At 37.9% G+C, this 17,380-nt stretch overlaps 1 protein-coding gene across 10 annotated transcripts in view; it reads left to right on the forward strand.

Annotated features, from left to right (window-relative positions):
• Positions 1-766: 766 nt before the first annotated feature.
• Positions 767-17,380, forward strand: part of LOC117674965 (methylcrotonoyl-CoA carboxylase beta chain, mitochondrial-like) — a 33,161-nt gene continuing 16,547 nt past the window's right edge. For 4 of the 10 annotated variants that reach the window (XM_034433226.3, XM_034433234.3, XM_034433233.3 and 1 more), the window contains exons 1-7: positions 1,052-1,226; positions 2,733-3,028; positions 7,259-7,452; positions 9,990-10,168; positions 13,690-13,770; positions 14,419-14,597; positions 16,731-16,923. In XM_034433226.3, the coding sequence (XP_034289117.2) occupies positions 2,808-3,028; positions 7,259-7,452; positions 9,990-10,168; positions 13,690-13,770; positions 14,419-14,597; positions 16,731-16,923 (1,047 nt within the window). In that variant the 5' untranslated portion in view covers positions 1,052-1,226; positions 2,733-2,807. Of the gene's footprint in view, positions 902-982; positions 1,227-1,275; positions 1,467-2,732; positions 3,029-7,258; positions 7,453-9,989; positions 10,169-13,689; positions 13,771-14,418; positions 14,598-16,730; positions 16,924-17,380 lie in introns of those variants that run through there. The other 6 variants (XM_034433227.3, XM_087889802.1, XM_087889801.1 and 3 more) reach the window with 4 other exon arrangements.

Here is a 17,380-nt window from a genome sequence, read left to right on the forward strand (position 1 = left end):
GAGCATGTATTCTATTGGTTGCTGTAGGTCACTGCTAACTTAGTAGGCTGTCTGAGTCCCAGGCTTGGTTGAAGCTTGCTGAGTGATGCAATGAAGGGGCTTGTTGTGCCATGTCATGAGCTCTGCTGCTAGATGGTAGAGGGCTAATCCTATTATGTCCTGAAGGGTCATGTCTTAATCCCATCACCCTGAAGTTGAAGGTCTTTTGTCTTGTAGATAGGCTGGCCCAGTCCTGCTGGGGATATTAAGAAAGGTGGGGGCTGCTTTCCAAGAGCAAGTTTCCCTTTTAGGGAAATATAATATTCTGCCTTTTTTAATATTTCCCAAAATATTTCATTCATTTAGGAGAGGGGTGGGTGCTAACTTTCTACATATTTTTTTAAAAAAAAACTGAAGCAGGCAGTATTTCTTCAGTTGTTGCCCTAGGACCACAGAGGGTCCCCCAAGACTCTCCCAGGGGTTTGCAAAATCCCAAATGGTTTGAAAGCTTCTGTTGAAAAACAAATAACACTTTTAAAATCCCAGCAAGCAATCATGAGGAGTGGGAGGTAGCATCCCAGTCCCCAATCGAATCCAAAATTTCCGCTGCTAAGCAAGACAGCCACTAAGTGAGTTTTGACCCATTTTATGGACCCGCCCCACAAATCAGCGTTCCGCTGTAACCTTCAGCTTTATTTTTGTTTTTTTTTCACGGAGTGAAATTAACACGCCCGAAGGAAAATAATCCAACCAAGGTTTAGTAGCCGCCATCGCAGGTGAGGCTCCTCCTGAACCTTCCCGTCCAGACGATGTTTTTAAAAAGCGCCTGGTAAAACGAAGACGAAAAGAAAGGGAGCTATGGGGCTTTTGGAAGGAAAATAAAACGAGCTCCTACTTTAGACTGCAAAATGAACGACTAATGGTGAGGCTCAGGGAAACTTTTGGCGGGAAAAGTGCCGGCCTACCGACCGGCCTGGCAACAAACGGCTCCTGGGTCTCACATGAGGCAACACCGCCTCAGCGCTTCCACGGCGCATAGTGAAGGACGGAGCCGTAAAAGCAGCCAGGAAGCGGAGCGGGCCTGCGCAGTCCGCCACGGAGCGGCTGGGAGTTCAAGCTTGTGGAGACCGGAGTTACTGAGACCAGGAGAGGCGGCCCGTCCGTCCGTCCCTTCCCTCCCTGAAGGCGCGGCGCCGCTTGTCGTAGTGCGGAGTGAAGCTTCTGGGAAGCGTTACGCCTGGTAAACGGTATAAAACGGCCGAGTTTGGGGCGGACGGGGCCGCTTCGAGCCAATTCGGATCGTTAACTCTCGGCGGGCTCCGCTGTGCTCCGTCAGCGCTCTTTTTCGCTACAAAATTTTCAACGGTCTGAAGGGTGCGGGGTCGTATTGTTTGCTTTTTGATTACGGAATTACAGGATTTCTCGTCGGGGACCGCCTTTATGGAGTAATACCGAGCCACAGCATGTCCGTATGCAACAGTTGCAAAGTCAGGTTTTGCAGTGTGGGGTGTCCTTTCGGGATTTGGGTATCCAGGTTTTCGGAGCAGTCGAAGTGCATTTGCGCCACTAATAAATTACTCTTTCCCTCCCCCCCCCAGATGTATCAAATGCGTTTTCTGCTGTGACTATATCTCAGTTACTATTGCAAAACGTTCTGTCCAGAAGTGTTTTCAAAAAGGGGTTGGAAACGATCTGAAACGGCCAGTGGACTTCTGTACTGATGGCAAAAAGCCTAGGAGCTGATCTATTTTACATATGATTCCAACTGATAGTTATGACTGTAGTGAACCCCCAAATATTTGCAATCTTATTATCTGGAAGACTACTCATTTCTGAGCTTGTTCAGGCTTTAAAATGTTTGGGAAATTCTTCATTTTCATCTTCCTTCTTCATTTTCATGCCTAATTCTGAAAAATCCCTGGAACTGGATACTAAAGCTTGAGTAAAGCTTGAGAAAATAGTTACTAATAATAACTTTTTAGTAACTGTTTCCAAATAATACTGAAGCTTTGATATCCAGTTACTAGTTGCTAGTTACTAATCTTCCAACAGTATCTTCACTGTTCTCTACTTTTGCATCTCAGATGTGATAGCTCTGATTCAGAATCTGACAAGAGGCTGGTACATTTTATCTAAAAGGAAAATCTGATATTGAATTAGGATAAATAATATAACAAACATAACTGTACAGATAATCGTCAACTTAAAACCATGAGTTTAGAGGCCGAAGTTAACACAGCATTGAAAAAAGTGACTTATCACCATTTTTCACACTTAACAATCTTTGTTGTATCCCTGTGCCATGTGATCAAAATTCAGATGCTTGGCAACTGGCATGTACTTATGCCAGTTGCAGTGTGCCGGGGTCATGTGATTGCCTTTTGCGATCTTCTAACAAGCATAGTCAGTGGAGAAGTCAGATTCACTTAACAACCATGTTGCTACCTTAACAACTGCAGTGATTCACTTAGCAACTGGGGTAACAAAAGTCATTAAACGGGGCAAAATTCACTTAATTGTCTTGCTTTGCAATGGACGTTTGGGACTCAATTAGGGTTGTAAAGTCATTGGTCAAATAACCTGGAAAATTGTGGTGGTATAGCTCAACCTATTTGGAGACCATAAAATTGGGGAAAGATTTTTATTACATTATGTGATTTTGTAATTATGGGTTTTTTTAATTAATAACTGTTTTTGTTGTTTTTTCAATCCAGAATGATGTAGAATTGTGTTCCCTTTATTCCATTCTCCAGGAATTCAGAGTGCCCTTTGTTTACATCCTACTTCAGATTATTCTAAACACCAAGAGGCAGTAGCAGGAAATTGACATGGGCAAACAACAAATATGGAACTTGCTGAACTGCAAGTCTACAATAAAATCGATCAATAAAATTCCATATAACATGATGCATTCTACACCTGTGATTTTAAACCTAAAAAATAAGTGTCAGGATATGAGAAATTTTCCAGTATTGGAAGGTGAAATACCTTCATTCTGTAGACATATATTTGAGGGAAATGTGAGGAACAGCAAGACATGTATTCAAAGGTAATTCTTTTGTTCGCAATATTCCTACCACTTTCATCTTTCACTTCATCATCAAACAATTTGGAGTAATATATTTATATATGCATATATTTACTGTATTGATTTATATATTGCTCATCTCACAATTGCAATTTTGGGCAGCAAACAGGAGTTTAAAAATGTAATAGTAACAATAAACATTCTATATATTAGTATCGGAAGTAATTTTGTATTGTTTTAGCTGAGATTGTGGATTCATTTAACTTGTCAGCACATAACCAGAGTTATATATAATCAATAATTTATTTTTTATTTTATTTATATCAGCACTCATCTACCAAAGATACTATGGGCAGACTAGATAAAGAAAAACCAGAATCACAATCAAATACTTAAGAAAAACAAACAATGTAAGAGAGACAATTGCATATACATCAGAACACCATTAGTTGTTGTTAGTTGCGAAGTCATGTCCAACCCATCGCGACCCCATGGACAATGTTCCTCCAGGCCTTCCTGTCCTCTACCATCCTCTGGAGTCCATTTAAGCTCATGCCTATTGCTTCAGTGACTCCATCTAGCCACCTTGTTCTCTGTCTTCCCCTTCTTCTTTTGCCCTCAATCTTTCCCAGCATTAGGCTCTTCTCCTGTGAGTCCTTCCTTCTCATTAGGTGGCCAAAGTACCATAGTTCAAAGGCCACAATTCTTTGGCGCTCAGCCTTTCTTATGGTCCAACTTTCACAGCCATACATTGCAACGGAAAACTATAGCCTTGAGTATACGTACTTTTGTTTAGCAGGGTGATGTCTGCTTTTTAGTAAGCTATCAAGATTTGCCATAGCTTTCCTCCCCAGGAGCAGGCATCTTTTAATTTCTTGACTGCAGTCCCCATCTGCGGTGATCTTGGAGCCCAGGAAAACAAAATCTGTCACTACCTCCATTTCTTCCCCATCTATTTGCCAGGAATTGAGAGGGCTGGATGCCATGATCTTAGTTTTCTTAATGTTGTTTCAAGCCAACTTTTGCACTCTCTTTCTTCACCCCCCCCCCTTTTCATGATGTGCTCTGCATATAAGTTAAATAGGCAGGGTGACAGTATATAGCCTTGCTGGACTCCTTTTCCAGTTTTGAACCAATCAGTGGTTCCATGTCCAATTCTCACTGTTGCTTCTTGACCCGCATATAGGTTTCTCAAGAGACAAATAAGATGGTCTGGTACTCCCATCTGTTTAAGAACTTGCCACAATTTGTTGTGATCCACACAATCAAAGGCTTTAGAATAGTCAATGAAGCAGAAGTAGATGTTTTTCTGGAACTCCCTAGCTTTCTCAATGATCCAGCTTATGTTGGCAATTTGATCTCTAGTTCCTCTGTCTCTTCGAAATCCTGCCTGTACTTCTGGTAGTTCTCAATCCACATACTGCTAGAGCCTAGCTTGTAGGATTTTAAGCATAACTTCTCCATCTTTGGCTGCAGAGCACATAGTCAATCTGATTACTGTGCTGACCTTCTGGTGATGTCCATGTGTAGAGTCATCTCTTGGGTTGTTGGAAAAGAGTGTTTGCTATGACCGTTGTATTATCTTGACAAAATTCTGTCAGCCTGTGCCCTGCTTCATTTTGTTCTCCAAGGCCAAACTTGCCTGTTATTCCGGTTATCTTTTATTTATTTATTTATTTATTTGTCATATTTCTATGCCGCCCACTCTCCGAGGACTCTGGGCGGCTTACACCAAAGACAGTATACTAAATAGCATATTGCCCCCAACAATCTGGGTCCTCATTTTACCCACCTCGGAAGGATGGAAGGCTGAGTCAACCTTGAGCCAGTGAGATTTTGATCTGCTGATCTGCTGAACTAGCAGTGAGCTGAAGTAGCTGCAGTACTGCACTCTAACCACTGCGCCACCTCGGCTCTTTTGGCTTCCTATTTTAGCATTCCAATATCCCATGATGACGACATCATTTTTTTGGTGTTAATTCTATAAGGTGCTGTAGGGCTTCATAGAACCAGTCAATTTCATCCTCTTCAGCACCAGTGGTTGGGGTATAGACCTGGACTACTGTGATATTGAATGGTTTGCCTTGGATTCGAACTGAGATCATTCTGTCATTTGGGGGATTGTATTCCAGTATTGCTTTTCTTACTCTTTTATTGACTATGAAAGCTATTCCATTTCTTCTGAGGGATTCTTACCCGCAGTAGTATACCTGATGATCATCGGAATTAAATTCACCCATTCCTGTCCATTTTAGTTCGCTGATTCCTAAAATGTCGATGTTCAGTCTTGTCATCTCTTGTTTGACCACGTCCAGCTTGCCTTGATTCATGGATTTTACATTCCATATTCCTATGGCGAAAAAAATCTTTACAGCATCAGACTTTCCTTTCACCACCAGATGCATCCACAGCTGAGTGAACTGTCGGCTTTGGCCCAGTTGCTTCACTCTTTCTGGCGCTACTAGTACTAGCCCTCTGCTCTTCCCCAGTAGCATATTGGACACCTTCCGACCTGAGGGGCTCATCTTCTGGCGTCATATCTTTTTTCCCTTTGGTACTGTCCATGGGGTTTTCATGTCAAAGATACTGGAGTGGGTTGCCATTTCCTTCTCCAGTGGATCACGTTTTGTCAGAGCTCTCTGTTATGACCTGTCCATCTTGGGTGGCCCTGCATGGCATACCTCATAGCTTCATTGAGCTACACAAGCCCCTTCGCCACGACAAGGCAATGAACCATGAAGGGGAACTCAATTAGTACTCTGGGCCTAGTGTATTGGGGAACAGCCAGGTTTTCATGGTTTTAATGGAAGGGAGGCTGTTTCACAAGACAAGTATCAATATAGGGATGTTTCCATGGGCCCACCAAGTGATACTCTTCACCAATAAAACGCAGTGCATGCTGATTCTGTCCAATGTGTGGTGGGCAGAAATAATTGAGAAGTCCCCACAAGCATCTCACATACTGTATTCAAAAGGTTTCCATAGATTATTAAGGATAGAAGATGGATGGATAAAGATACACATATATTTATTCTTTACCCATAGGTTATGTACATTCTTAGAATCATTTTTGGGTGTAGAATGGCAGAAAATTATATTGTCATCTCAAAAACATCAAGAATATAGTACCAAGATGTAATATTTAAAATCAGTAATCTGATTCAAAGTATTTGGAATGAAGAGTTACTTAATATAATATTAAGTAATTATACTATATAATTACTAAGTAATTATAATAATTAATATTATATTAAGTATAATATAATAATATAAAGAATCATTACATCTTTAAATAGTATATAGGGTCATAAGTATCAATATTATGATAACACATTCTATTCTTAAAAAAGGTATTACAGAAAGGCCTTCTATCACTGCTATTTATAAATATAAGTTAATTCCTCCTCCTTAAACATCTTCCATATAATTTCAGAGGAAAATAAATACTCAGCAGCTCTCTTTCTAGCAGCTATACAAGGCTAAGAAAGTAATCAAAACTAGATACTTTTAATAAATACAAATAATCTATATTATTGAAAGGTGGTCTTAAATTTTAATTTGAATGCAAGATATTTATATTGTAATTACTCGATCTTTTGTAAAATCCTACCAAATGAATGCCTGTTTACTTCAGTTAAACATGTTCCACAGATAAAAACAGAGAAAGCAAGAACTTTACAAGGATTTTATTCAGAGTCATTAACAAGAACTGAAAGAGTAACATGAAGGCAAAGGAATAACTTTTCATAAATTCTTACAGCTTAATAATTTCCAGAGAATCTTTTGAGAAAGCCAAAATCCAAGAATCAGAATGAAGTATTTTTAAATGGTAGATTTCTTTAAGATCTGGGATATTCACTATCATGGCAAAAGATTTCTTTATAATAGAACAGATCAGACATACCAGTAGTCAAATCTAAATCAAGAATGGCATGCTTATATGTCAGGAAGCAGCCAGTTTTGCCAAGAATTTTGGCTTACCATGAACAATTAAGCATGCTAATTCAGGCTGTTTTATTTCTACCAGACTCTCATATAAGTTTATTTTTCTTTACATACTGAATAATAAAAATACTAGTAACTATTAAGTATGTGGAATTTTCATCTAACTATATACAATCGCATTATTTCCCTACCATACCCGTATGATAGCAAAATAATATACATACTGCTGTTTAGCATCTATAAGAACATTGATAAGGAGATTTGGGAAACATTTCTGGTCTCTTGACTGTTTCTTTTTCATATTAGATATTCAGAGCTATCTGAGAAGGTCAAAAGCAAAACAAAAAATGCAATATTGATTCATACACAGAGGAAAAAGAAATTGCTTGTTCATGAACGCTTAAAATTGCTTCTTGATGATGAATCTTTTCTTGAGCTTTCTCCTCTTGCAGGGCTTAATATGCCCTATGGTGATATTCCTGCTGGAGGATGTATTACTGGTAAGTTTTGTATAAGGCATAACTGGCCCAGGAATTCTGGGAATTGATGTCCACAGCTCGTAAAATTTCCAGAGTTGCCCACTCTTGGTATAAAGGGAAATTCAATGTACAAGTAGTCATTGATTTTACAACCACAATTGGGACCAGACTTTCTGTTGCATAGCAAGGCAATTGTTAAGTGTGTAGTGCCTGATTTTCTGATCTTTTTTACCACTTTTTAAAATTGAATCCCTGTAGTTATGTGGTCATTAAGCAAATCCAGTTTCTGCCATTGACTTTCCTTGTCAGGAGCAAACTGAGAGGGTAATCACATGACCCTGAATATTGCAACCATTGTAAATACATGTTGGTTGTCAAACACCCATATTTTGAACATGCAACTGTGGAGATGTCACAATGGTCATAAGAGTGAGGCCCTATTGTCACTCTTTTCAGTGCCATTGCAACTTTGAATGGTTGCTAAACGAGTGGTTATAAATCAAGGGCTACCTATACATAACATCATTTGTGTGTCCAAAACTCCTAACCAGTTCAGATGTGGTAGGAATTGGACTTTCTGTCAATAATGACAGCAATAAAAAAGAAAAGAAATTTGATGCATATTGAAAGATATACTTTTGAATACAGAGTTAGGGGAGATATCAGTATGAATTTTGTGACTTCTTAGACACATTTTTGGGGTTTTTAAGATACATCTTATAAAATTGTCATAGTTTGACCCAAATTCACACCAGCTTACAATTACCACTTTTCTAGGTGAAGATGTGCTTAAAATGGATACTTTTAAAATAACATTATATATATTTCTTTTAGTAATTGAAAATTTCTGAATACCTAGCTAATCTGTAGGTTTTCTGGTTAGCTGTACCACCCATTGTATATAAGTGGCAGATAATTATTAGAAGCAGAATTTAATATACAAGATTGGAAGAATGATATAATTTATGATGAGAAAGCCTGTGATATTTACTGGTGACTGAGATCCTAGAAAACATGGCAATGGTATGTTATTGGCAGAATATGCAAGACTGAAATGTTTAGGTTTTTTTTGGAGTGCTTGAAGATGGTTTAAGAGGTAAATGAAAAGATGTAAAATTTAAACGTACCCATTTAACCTGTGTTAAACATATACAAAAACAGGAAATTGGATGAAAATTGTCAATTTTATCTCTGAATTTTAGTACTGTGATCAGGGACGATACTCTGGGAAAGTTGTAAATGGGACAATGTGTGGATGACCTTGAGGAATGATGAGAAGAGATACTGCCTAAGAAACAATCAGATAAGAAAGACAGAGGGCCCCAGTGGCTTTGCTAGTTGTATCATGGTGTGTAAATTGGTCATCGGTATATCTACTTGCTGTTGGTGTTATAATAAATGACAAGATTGGTCTCTGATCCTCTGACCCTAACCCACTAAATGCTGAACATCTGGTAGTCACATTGTTACAATAAGAACAGCAAGTAGATTGAACATAGTTATAAATAGAATAACCTGGAATAAATTAATACATATTGTAAATTTAAAATGAAAAGCAGCTCCAAAATTGTATCAATTAATTCAGAAATAAATATAAATTATAGACAGATCGGTTGAAAACCAAATTATTAATGAATTAAATAGTTCAAGTTGATAGAAGCAAATTATATTTAAAACAAAGGTAATAACTAAAAGGAGAGCAAAATAAAATTGGGGCACAAACTGAGTTTTCAGGATAATTTGGTTTTAATATACTGTACTTTTCGGAGTATAAGACATACTCCCCCCCAAAAAAAGAGGGTGGAAATGTTGGTGTGTCTTATACACCGAATACAGCCATTTTTGCCTTCCTGAAAGCCCGCCCCGTGCCGTCCCGTTTTCTCCAAAAACGGAGCTGTTTTTCGCAAAAACAGGATGTGCAGAGGGTTTGAGAGGCCTGCAGAGTGCTCCTGGGGACTGGGGAGGGCACAAATGTGACGGGGGGGGTTGGGAGGGCAAAAACGGGCCCAGGAGCACTCTGCAAGCCTCCCAAACACTCTGTGCACCTCATTTTTGGCCTCCAAAACCCCCCCGCACACCACATTTTTGCCCTCCCCAGCCCCCAGGAGCGCTCTGCAAGCCTCACAAACCCTCTGCGCGTCCCGTTTTTGGGAAAAATTGACTTTTCGCAAAAACAGGATGTGCAGAAGGTTTGGGAGGCCTGCAGAGTGCTCCTGGGGCCGGGGAGGGCAAAAACCTTTTTTTTCTTGTTTACCTCTTTGAAATCTTGGTGCATCTTATACTCCAGTGTGTCTTATAGTCCGAAAAATACAGTATTTGGGGATTTTGAAAAAACGAGTTATTTGTTTTGTCTCTGCTTTTCAACCCTATCATCATAGTGATGCAGCAGATATTGAAAATCAAGCTATCTCCTTGGTAGCTCAGTTACAAAAGTTATCAAAAACTAACTGGAATATTCTGTAGTATACCTTAAAATTGTATACAATTATAAATTATTTACATTTGTAGAAAGCCTGCTAATGTTTTTCTCACGATAATTCTTTTCACTTTTGTTGAAGGAATTGGAAGAATATCTGGAATCTGGTGTTGTTTCATGGCAAATGATTCATTAATAAAAGGTGGAACCATTTATCCTATTACACTGAAGAAAATACTAAGATCTCAAGAAATAGCAATTAAAAATAAACTTCCATTTGTCTACGTGGTAGACAGTGGGGGAGCATTCTTGCCACTTCAGGTAAAACAATAATATAACAAATAAGTTATAATTACATATAATATTGTATAGACTTAGGCATATAAGGCTTATAAGACGGATAGGTGTATAAGCCTATCTGTCACATTTTTAACCAAAGTACTGTGAAAAATGTGCCACCTTCAATAAGCCAACTCAAATTTTCATTTGTTTTAATTTCCACAATTGGCCAATCTCTGGGTAATTCACAGAGCATCCATTTCTCACAGCAGTTTGGTTAAAAATTTGAAAGTCATCTTATATATGCATCTCATTCATATATGTAAGTATATACAGGATATACAGGTACAGGTAGTCCTTGACTTATGACTGTAATGGAGCCTGCCAGTTACAGTCATAAGTCTTGGCAGATGTGCTCAAAGATCTTCTACTTGATTATTTTTTTGAAGCTTTTCCCCAGTATTTATGTCAAGCTGTTTCCTTGACTTCCTTCTTGTTCCTTATATATATTGAAAGAAACTTCTTAATTATATATATTTTTTGCATTAGTTCTCAGTATTAACTCATTTTGAGCCTTAGCTTTCCTAACTATTTCCTTACAGATTCAGGCTATTTGCTGGTATTCTGTTTTAGTTTTGTGACCCTCTTTCCATTTTTTATATTTGTTCCTCAATTTGTCTTAGAGCTTTTTGTGGAACCATGCTGGTTTCGTATGATGTCTTTTTTCTTTATTGTTTTCACATATGTGATAATCCAATTTTACTGTCTTTTTATGCAGCAGTCATTAAATGAATGCTGTGGTCATTAAGAGAACCCTTTGTTCATTATGGAATTTTGTACCAAAAACCTATAGGAGGACTAGCAGAGCCAGGGGAATGAGTTAAAAGAAGCATCAGTTTAGAATCGTTACATACTTGAATGCTGTTGACACTTATTCTAATCAGGTGCTAACTGTTAGTCTGAGAGATTCCTGTGCACATGCTTTAATAATAAATCAGTAATCTGAAACTTCTCCAAGTGGGTGTAGTTTTTCACACTTGATAAAATTGGAAAGTAAATTCTAGGTTTTGGCAAAATGTAAATTGTAGTCTTGTGACTGCAGGAGTTACAAATTTATTTATTTATTATTTAAATTTTTATACCTCCCTTCTCCCGAGGGACTCAGGGCGGTGCACACCAACAATAAAACACACATATACATAAAATTTAAAAACAATTTAAAATATATTAAATAATTTGGCCTCACTATTATTAAAAAACTAAAACAACCATTAAAATTCATATTTAGGCCAGCCCAGCTTGTTGGAACAATAACATCTTGAGGGCACGGCAAAAGGCGCGTAGGTCAGGGACCATCCGTATCTCCGGGGGCAATTCATTCCAGAGGGCAGGTGCCCCCACAGAGAAGGCTCTCCCCCTGGGGGTTGCCAGTTGACATTGTTTGACCGATGGCACCCTGAGGAGTCCCTCTCTGTGGGAGCGTATTGGTCGGTGGGAGGCTATCGGTAGCAGAAGGCGATCTTGTAAGTACCCAGTTCCTAAACCAATGATTGTAAATGCGGGCTGGTCATCATGAGATGGGGTGGGGTGGGGCTGGCTTTGAGAATTTCAGAAGCAGGCCACAACTACCTTTTGGAGAGTCTATTGTAATTTTGAACAGTCACTAAGTTACCGGTCATATAGATCAAGTTCTACCTGTAGTTTAAAAAATGCCTTATGTACTTCTGAACAAGCCTATCCATGGATAAGCCAAACCCAATTTTTAAGGTGTATTTTGACACCTAAAATTTTTGGCTTATTCACAAATACATACACAGTATGTTAAGTTTTTGAAATCTACATTAAAAATATTCTTTTCAGCTTCTGGTGTGGTTTTCCTTCCTGGGTCCAAGAATATATTGGTAGAATACAAACTCAAATCACAAGAGCAGAATCAAATATAGATTGTCTGTCTGTCTGTCTACCTCCTTATGACTAAGCATTTAAGTTTGTTACTAAAAATTTGAGTCAGCAAACTGCACATTGAAAAATATCTGTAATGAATAGATTTAAATTAAGCAATCATAGAACATAATGAACTGTCATCTAACAATTTGAATACCATTGGACATTTAGATGACCAAGGGGTGGAGGACCTGGGAGAAGGAAAAAATTACTGGGTTTACACAGGAATATTCAGATCTGGCTATGCTTACATTGTAACCACTTGGCTTTAGTAAAAATATACCTTTCGCTACAAATGGAGTCAAGGGTCTTTTGTTCCTAAACACCCAAGTAGGGACAGGGCTGACAGTGAGGACTGGAGAGATTGCCGTCACTAAGCAATCTGGTCATGTAATATCACATTTTACAACCACATTGCTTAGGCACAGAAATTGCCATTGTATAATGGAATTTGCTTGAATGTTGTACATGATTCAAATTATAAATATAAAATGAAGTACAGTATTATTATTACAGTAATAGCAGATTTATCATAGCTTCATGATGCATGCTTTTGTATGCATATGTGAGTATGCATATATACAGAAGAGTTATGCCTCGCTGCCAGGCAAATATTGTTTTCCAGAGAGAGTCACAACATTCAGTACAAAAATTACATGTTAAATTTTTGCCAATAGCAGACAGAAATGTTTTTGATATTGCATGCAGTCTTATAAGAACTGAAAATTGAATGCAGATTTTCTACAACAATTAGGAAACATAGTTTTTTCCCCTTTTCATTGCTTTCTTCTTCAGAGAGACAAGTAAAACAGATTGGGCTCCCAACACAATGCCTTATAAATTATTTTTATTTAATTGCATAGGAAGGCACACTCTGTATTCATTTTGTGGTAGTATCTGATCCTTTTGCTTTAGTTTGGAAACATAAGCAAATTAATGGAGAGGAGGTTTTTACCATGTAACTTTATTTTTGTTCTCTAAAGCAGTGGTCCCCAACCCCCGGTCCGCGGACCGGTGCCGGGCCGTGGAGTACCTGGCACCGGGCCGCGCAGCGGCCGGGGGACATGAACGCTGCAGCGCAAAGGCTCCTGGGCCGTGCGCAAAAGCTCCTGGGCCATGCGCAATGGGCTGTGCACAAAAGCTCCTGGGCCGTGCCCCCACCCCTGCGCGCGCTCAGCGGGCCGCGGCGATAAAAAGGTTGGGGACCACTGCTGTAAAGGGTTAAGTGAATCTGGCTTCCCTATTGACTTTGCTTATCATAAGGTTGCAAAAGGTGATCACATGACCCAGGGACCCTGCAACCGTCATAAATACATGTCAGTTGCCAAGCATCCAAATTTTAATCATGTTGAACACAGACATGCTGCAATGGTCATAAGTATGAAAAGCAGTCATAAGTCACTTTTTTCAGTGCCATTGTAACTTTGAATGGTCACTAAACGAATGGTTGTAAATCAAGGACTACCTGTATAATATTGCTTTTCTAAACCTGGGTGAAGGAAATACAGAAACATAATATGACTTTTGTTAAAATGCAAAATTATGATATGTATAGGTTCTAAATTTATACATTGCTGACGCTTATTTTCCTTTCCTCTTTTCTGCCTCTGAATTGTTAGGCTGAGCTGTTTGCTGACCAATTCCATGGAGGCCGAATATTCTATAATCAGGCTGTAATGTCTGCACTGAAAATCCCTCAGGTATAATATTATATTGGACAGTACATTTCAAAATGTATTTTCAGCAAAATTAAGTAATAAGCAGAAGAATAAACAACTGTTGAGCATAGCACTTAATAATTTCAGAAGAGCTATTGTTTTTCATGTGCTGGAATTCTGTTATGATTCAGAAAACATTTTGTAGATACTCTCTGGTTAATGATTTAATGAAGGTATTAAGCATTTATATAGCTTCTTTATCTTGTTCTCTGCAATGAATTATTGGGGCACAGTAAGTGGATCATATACAATTATTCAGAAACAAACAAGTCATTTCAAAATTCCAATAGTCTGTGTTTGTTTTGGGGTATTATATCAAACCAAGTACAGATTTTCCATTATTACCAGAGATATATGATAGATAGAGATGTGCACACATGCTTTTTTTTGTTTGTTAATATACTGTTTATATGTTAAATATTTTTGCTATAATGTAGAATTTAGAAGGGAGTTTTGATTCTGTATCCTAAAATAAAAATCTTTATTCTTGTATGTCTATGGGGTTTTCTGAAATTACTAAATGCTTCTCCAAAATATGTTACGAAGACAGCATGCCTATAGAACTTACTTAGAAATTTAAATTTAATTTGATTTATTTTTTTTCTTACACAGCTATCTTGTGTCTTCTAGGTGTCAATTGTATGTGGCTCTTGTACTGCTGGAGGTGCTTATATTCCTGTGATGTCAGAAGAAACATCCATTGTAGACAAAATTGGGACAGTGTTTCTTGGTGGTCCCCCTTTAGTTAAAGCAGCCACAGGAGAAGATACTAATCCTGAGGAATTAGGAGGAGCCAGTGTGCATGCTAAGTAAAACATTAGTTTCTCAGCTCTTAATATTGATTGAATTGTACATTCTGTCATAGGTAATTTTCTATAATGAAGGTTTGCCTGAAATATACTCAAACTATCGGTATTGAAAAGCATATTTCAAAGCCAATGTAAAAAGAAATTGCCAAACTGGAACATGTCCAGAGGAGAATTATCAAAATAGTCAGGAGACTGGAAACAAAATAGGGTGTGTGTACAAAATGGTAATATAGTGATATGGCCGCTCAACTCTGGTAACTCCGGTGACTCTAAGCTACTTAACAGAACTAAAACCCCAGATACAAAACTCAGTGGACACCCCCTCCCATGACAACAATAAAAAAAACCACTCGATGGGCTCCATATCCCCCTGTCTTCTGGACTTTTTGAAAGAAAATCAAGGCAGGAGCCAATCTTCTGAGCCGTGGTGGTGCAGTGGTTAGAATGCAGTACTGCAGGCTATTTCTGCTGACTGCTGGCTGACTGCAATTTGGCAGTTTGATTCTCACCGGCTCAAGGTTGACTCAGCCTTCCATCCTTCCATCCTTCCAAGGTCGGTAAAATGAGGACCCAAATTGTTGGGGGCAATATGCTGACTCTGTAAACCGCTTAGGGCTGTAAAGCACTCTGAAGCGGTATATAAATCTAAGCGCTATCGGTATTGCTATCTCCACAGGGATGATGTTCCACAGAGAGGGAGTGTCACCCTCTCTTGGTGGGACTAAGAAGGCCCTCTTCTTGGTCCCACTAGATGGCCCCTACATAACATACCCTGCATCATTTTGTCTAATCTGAAAAAAAATGTGCCTCATATTGGATTATATGCTAAACCACTTTGGATCAGCCATAGTAGTGCAGAAACAAAGCCAGGATATATTGGCGGTTCTTGTTCCAAGTTTTGACACAAACAGTATATAGACAGATTTGCAGGAGGAGTAGGTAGGGCTGGCCCACATTTTCCTCTTTACCCTCCTCTACATAGCCTGAATGTTGGGCAACCTATCACCATCTTCTTTCCAGCTTTTTCTTCTCTTCCCTCCTTCCATTGCCTCTCCAAGAGATTTACTGGCTTGAGCTTCTGTACTTTATTATGATGGTCTCAGTACTATAGAAAGGAACAGATTTTCAGCCCGGCATATTACGCTGTCTTATTTATTTATTTATTTATTTATTTATTTATTTATTTATTTATTTATTTAATATTGCTACCTATTCACGCATGGTGAGTCAAGGCGGTTTACAGAATATAAAATCACATTTAAAACAATAAAACTAATAAAAAGAATCAAATAAATTAATATAGTATAAAAAATAAAATCACCCCCCCCATTATTCCCAATCTTCCCAACATCATCCATTCCCTTCTCCCCTCCCTTTCTTAACTGCTTCCATTCATGTGAATGAATACATCATGAGAATGAAGAACTTTTTAAAAGTCGAAACTAAGCTTTGCCAATACAGAATTAATTTGATTCAAATGCATAAAGGGCTCAGTCCCATTACCTGCTTTGAAAACAAAATTTCTAACTTTTGTGAATGCTGTAATAATAGTAATAGTATTTGTGCAGCTATATAGATGCAAATTGTGATTTGGAGGATGCATCAGCATGTTCCATTTGTCTATTGAGAATGCCTGTAACCAAATATATCTTTCCCATAATAGTATGTCACCAGTGGAGATCGCTGATGGAGCTGGATAAAAGATGCAGCTACTTTTAAGGTGCTATAAGCATTTAAGTAATAGCTACTTAAATGCAAGCTAAATCACATTTTGTCCTTCAAATCCAGATTGCTGCATAGTCTTATTAGTATGATGTATTGCCCATAACTAAGTCATACATGAGAAGCCATCTGACTTAGGAAGAGTGACTGCCAAGTTGCCTTGAACATAGGCATATCTCTATTGAAATTACTGTATTTCATATAAGCTTTTATATACTGGCAATATTTTCAAATCTGCATTTTGAAGTAGCATAATGAAAAGTAATATTTAATATTTTTCATGGGTCTCGCTGTTACTTGAAATAGATCTTAGTTTTTCATGCTTTCACTATTAAAACTAATATTTTAATGGTTTAACCTGAATGTTGTATTTTATACTAGTTTTATATATAAAGGAAATCTCTCTTTTAGGATCAGTGGCTGTGTTGATCATTTCGCAACTTCTGAAAAAGAAGCATTTGAATATATTAAAAATGCTATTTCAACACTGAATTATGCAATTCCTATAGAAGAGAGTCTAGAATTTGATAATCCCTTGTATGGTGATGATGACCTCCTAGGACTTGCACCACAAGATTATAGTTACACATTACATATAAAATTGGTAAGAATCCAGTTGCAGGAACACAGTTAAATTGATTTACATCATTCTGATATAGAAAGACTGAGCAGCCTATTTGGGTATTTAAATCAGTGATTAAAACAGAAGTCTTGAGATCCTTAACCTGCTTAGATCATTCATGGAAGCTTATTTTATTGCTGAAAACAATAACGAGCATTTTAAAATCTTAAGTTTTATTATGGTACATTTTTGTGGGTCAGAGTCTATTTCATATATGAAGTGTAAACCTATATTTTCACATATAAGTTTACTTTTCAGTGATGGTTATAGTATACATCTAAAAAAGCTGGCTAAAATTCCAGAGATGTTATACTTAAAATAAGTGTTTAGGGATTTATTAGGATTTTTATTAATTTTGCTATAATAGACTAGTGCCGTTATTGTTACTGGCAATTATATTTTAATTAATTTTTCAAGATTTTTGAAACACCCATATCCC

The sequence above is a fragment of the Pantherophis guttatus genome, chromosome 3 (genome assembly GCF_059756535.1).
Source record: "Pantherophis guttatus breed Tessera chromosome 3, ASM5975653v1, whole genome shotgun sequence".
Taxonomy (NCBI): domain Eukaryota; kingdom Metazoa; phylum Chordata; class Lepidosauria; order Squamata; family Colubridae; genus Pantherophis; species Pantherophis guttatus.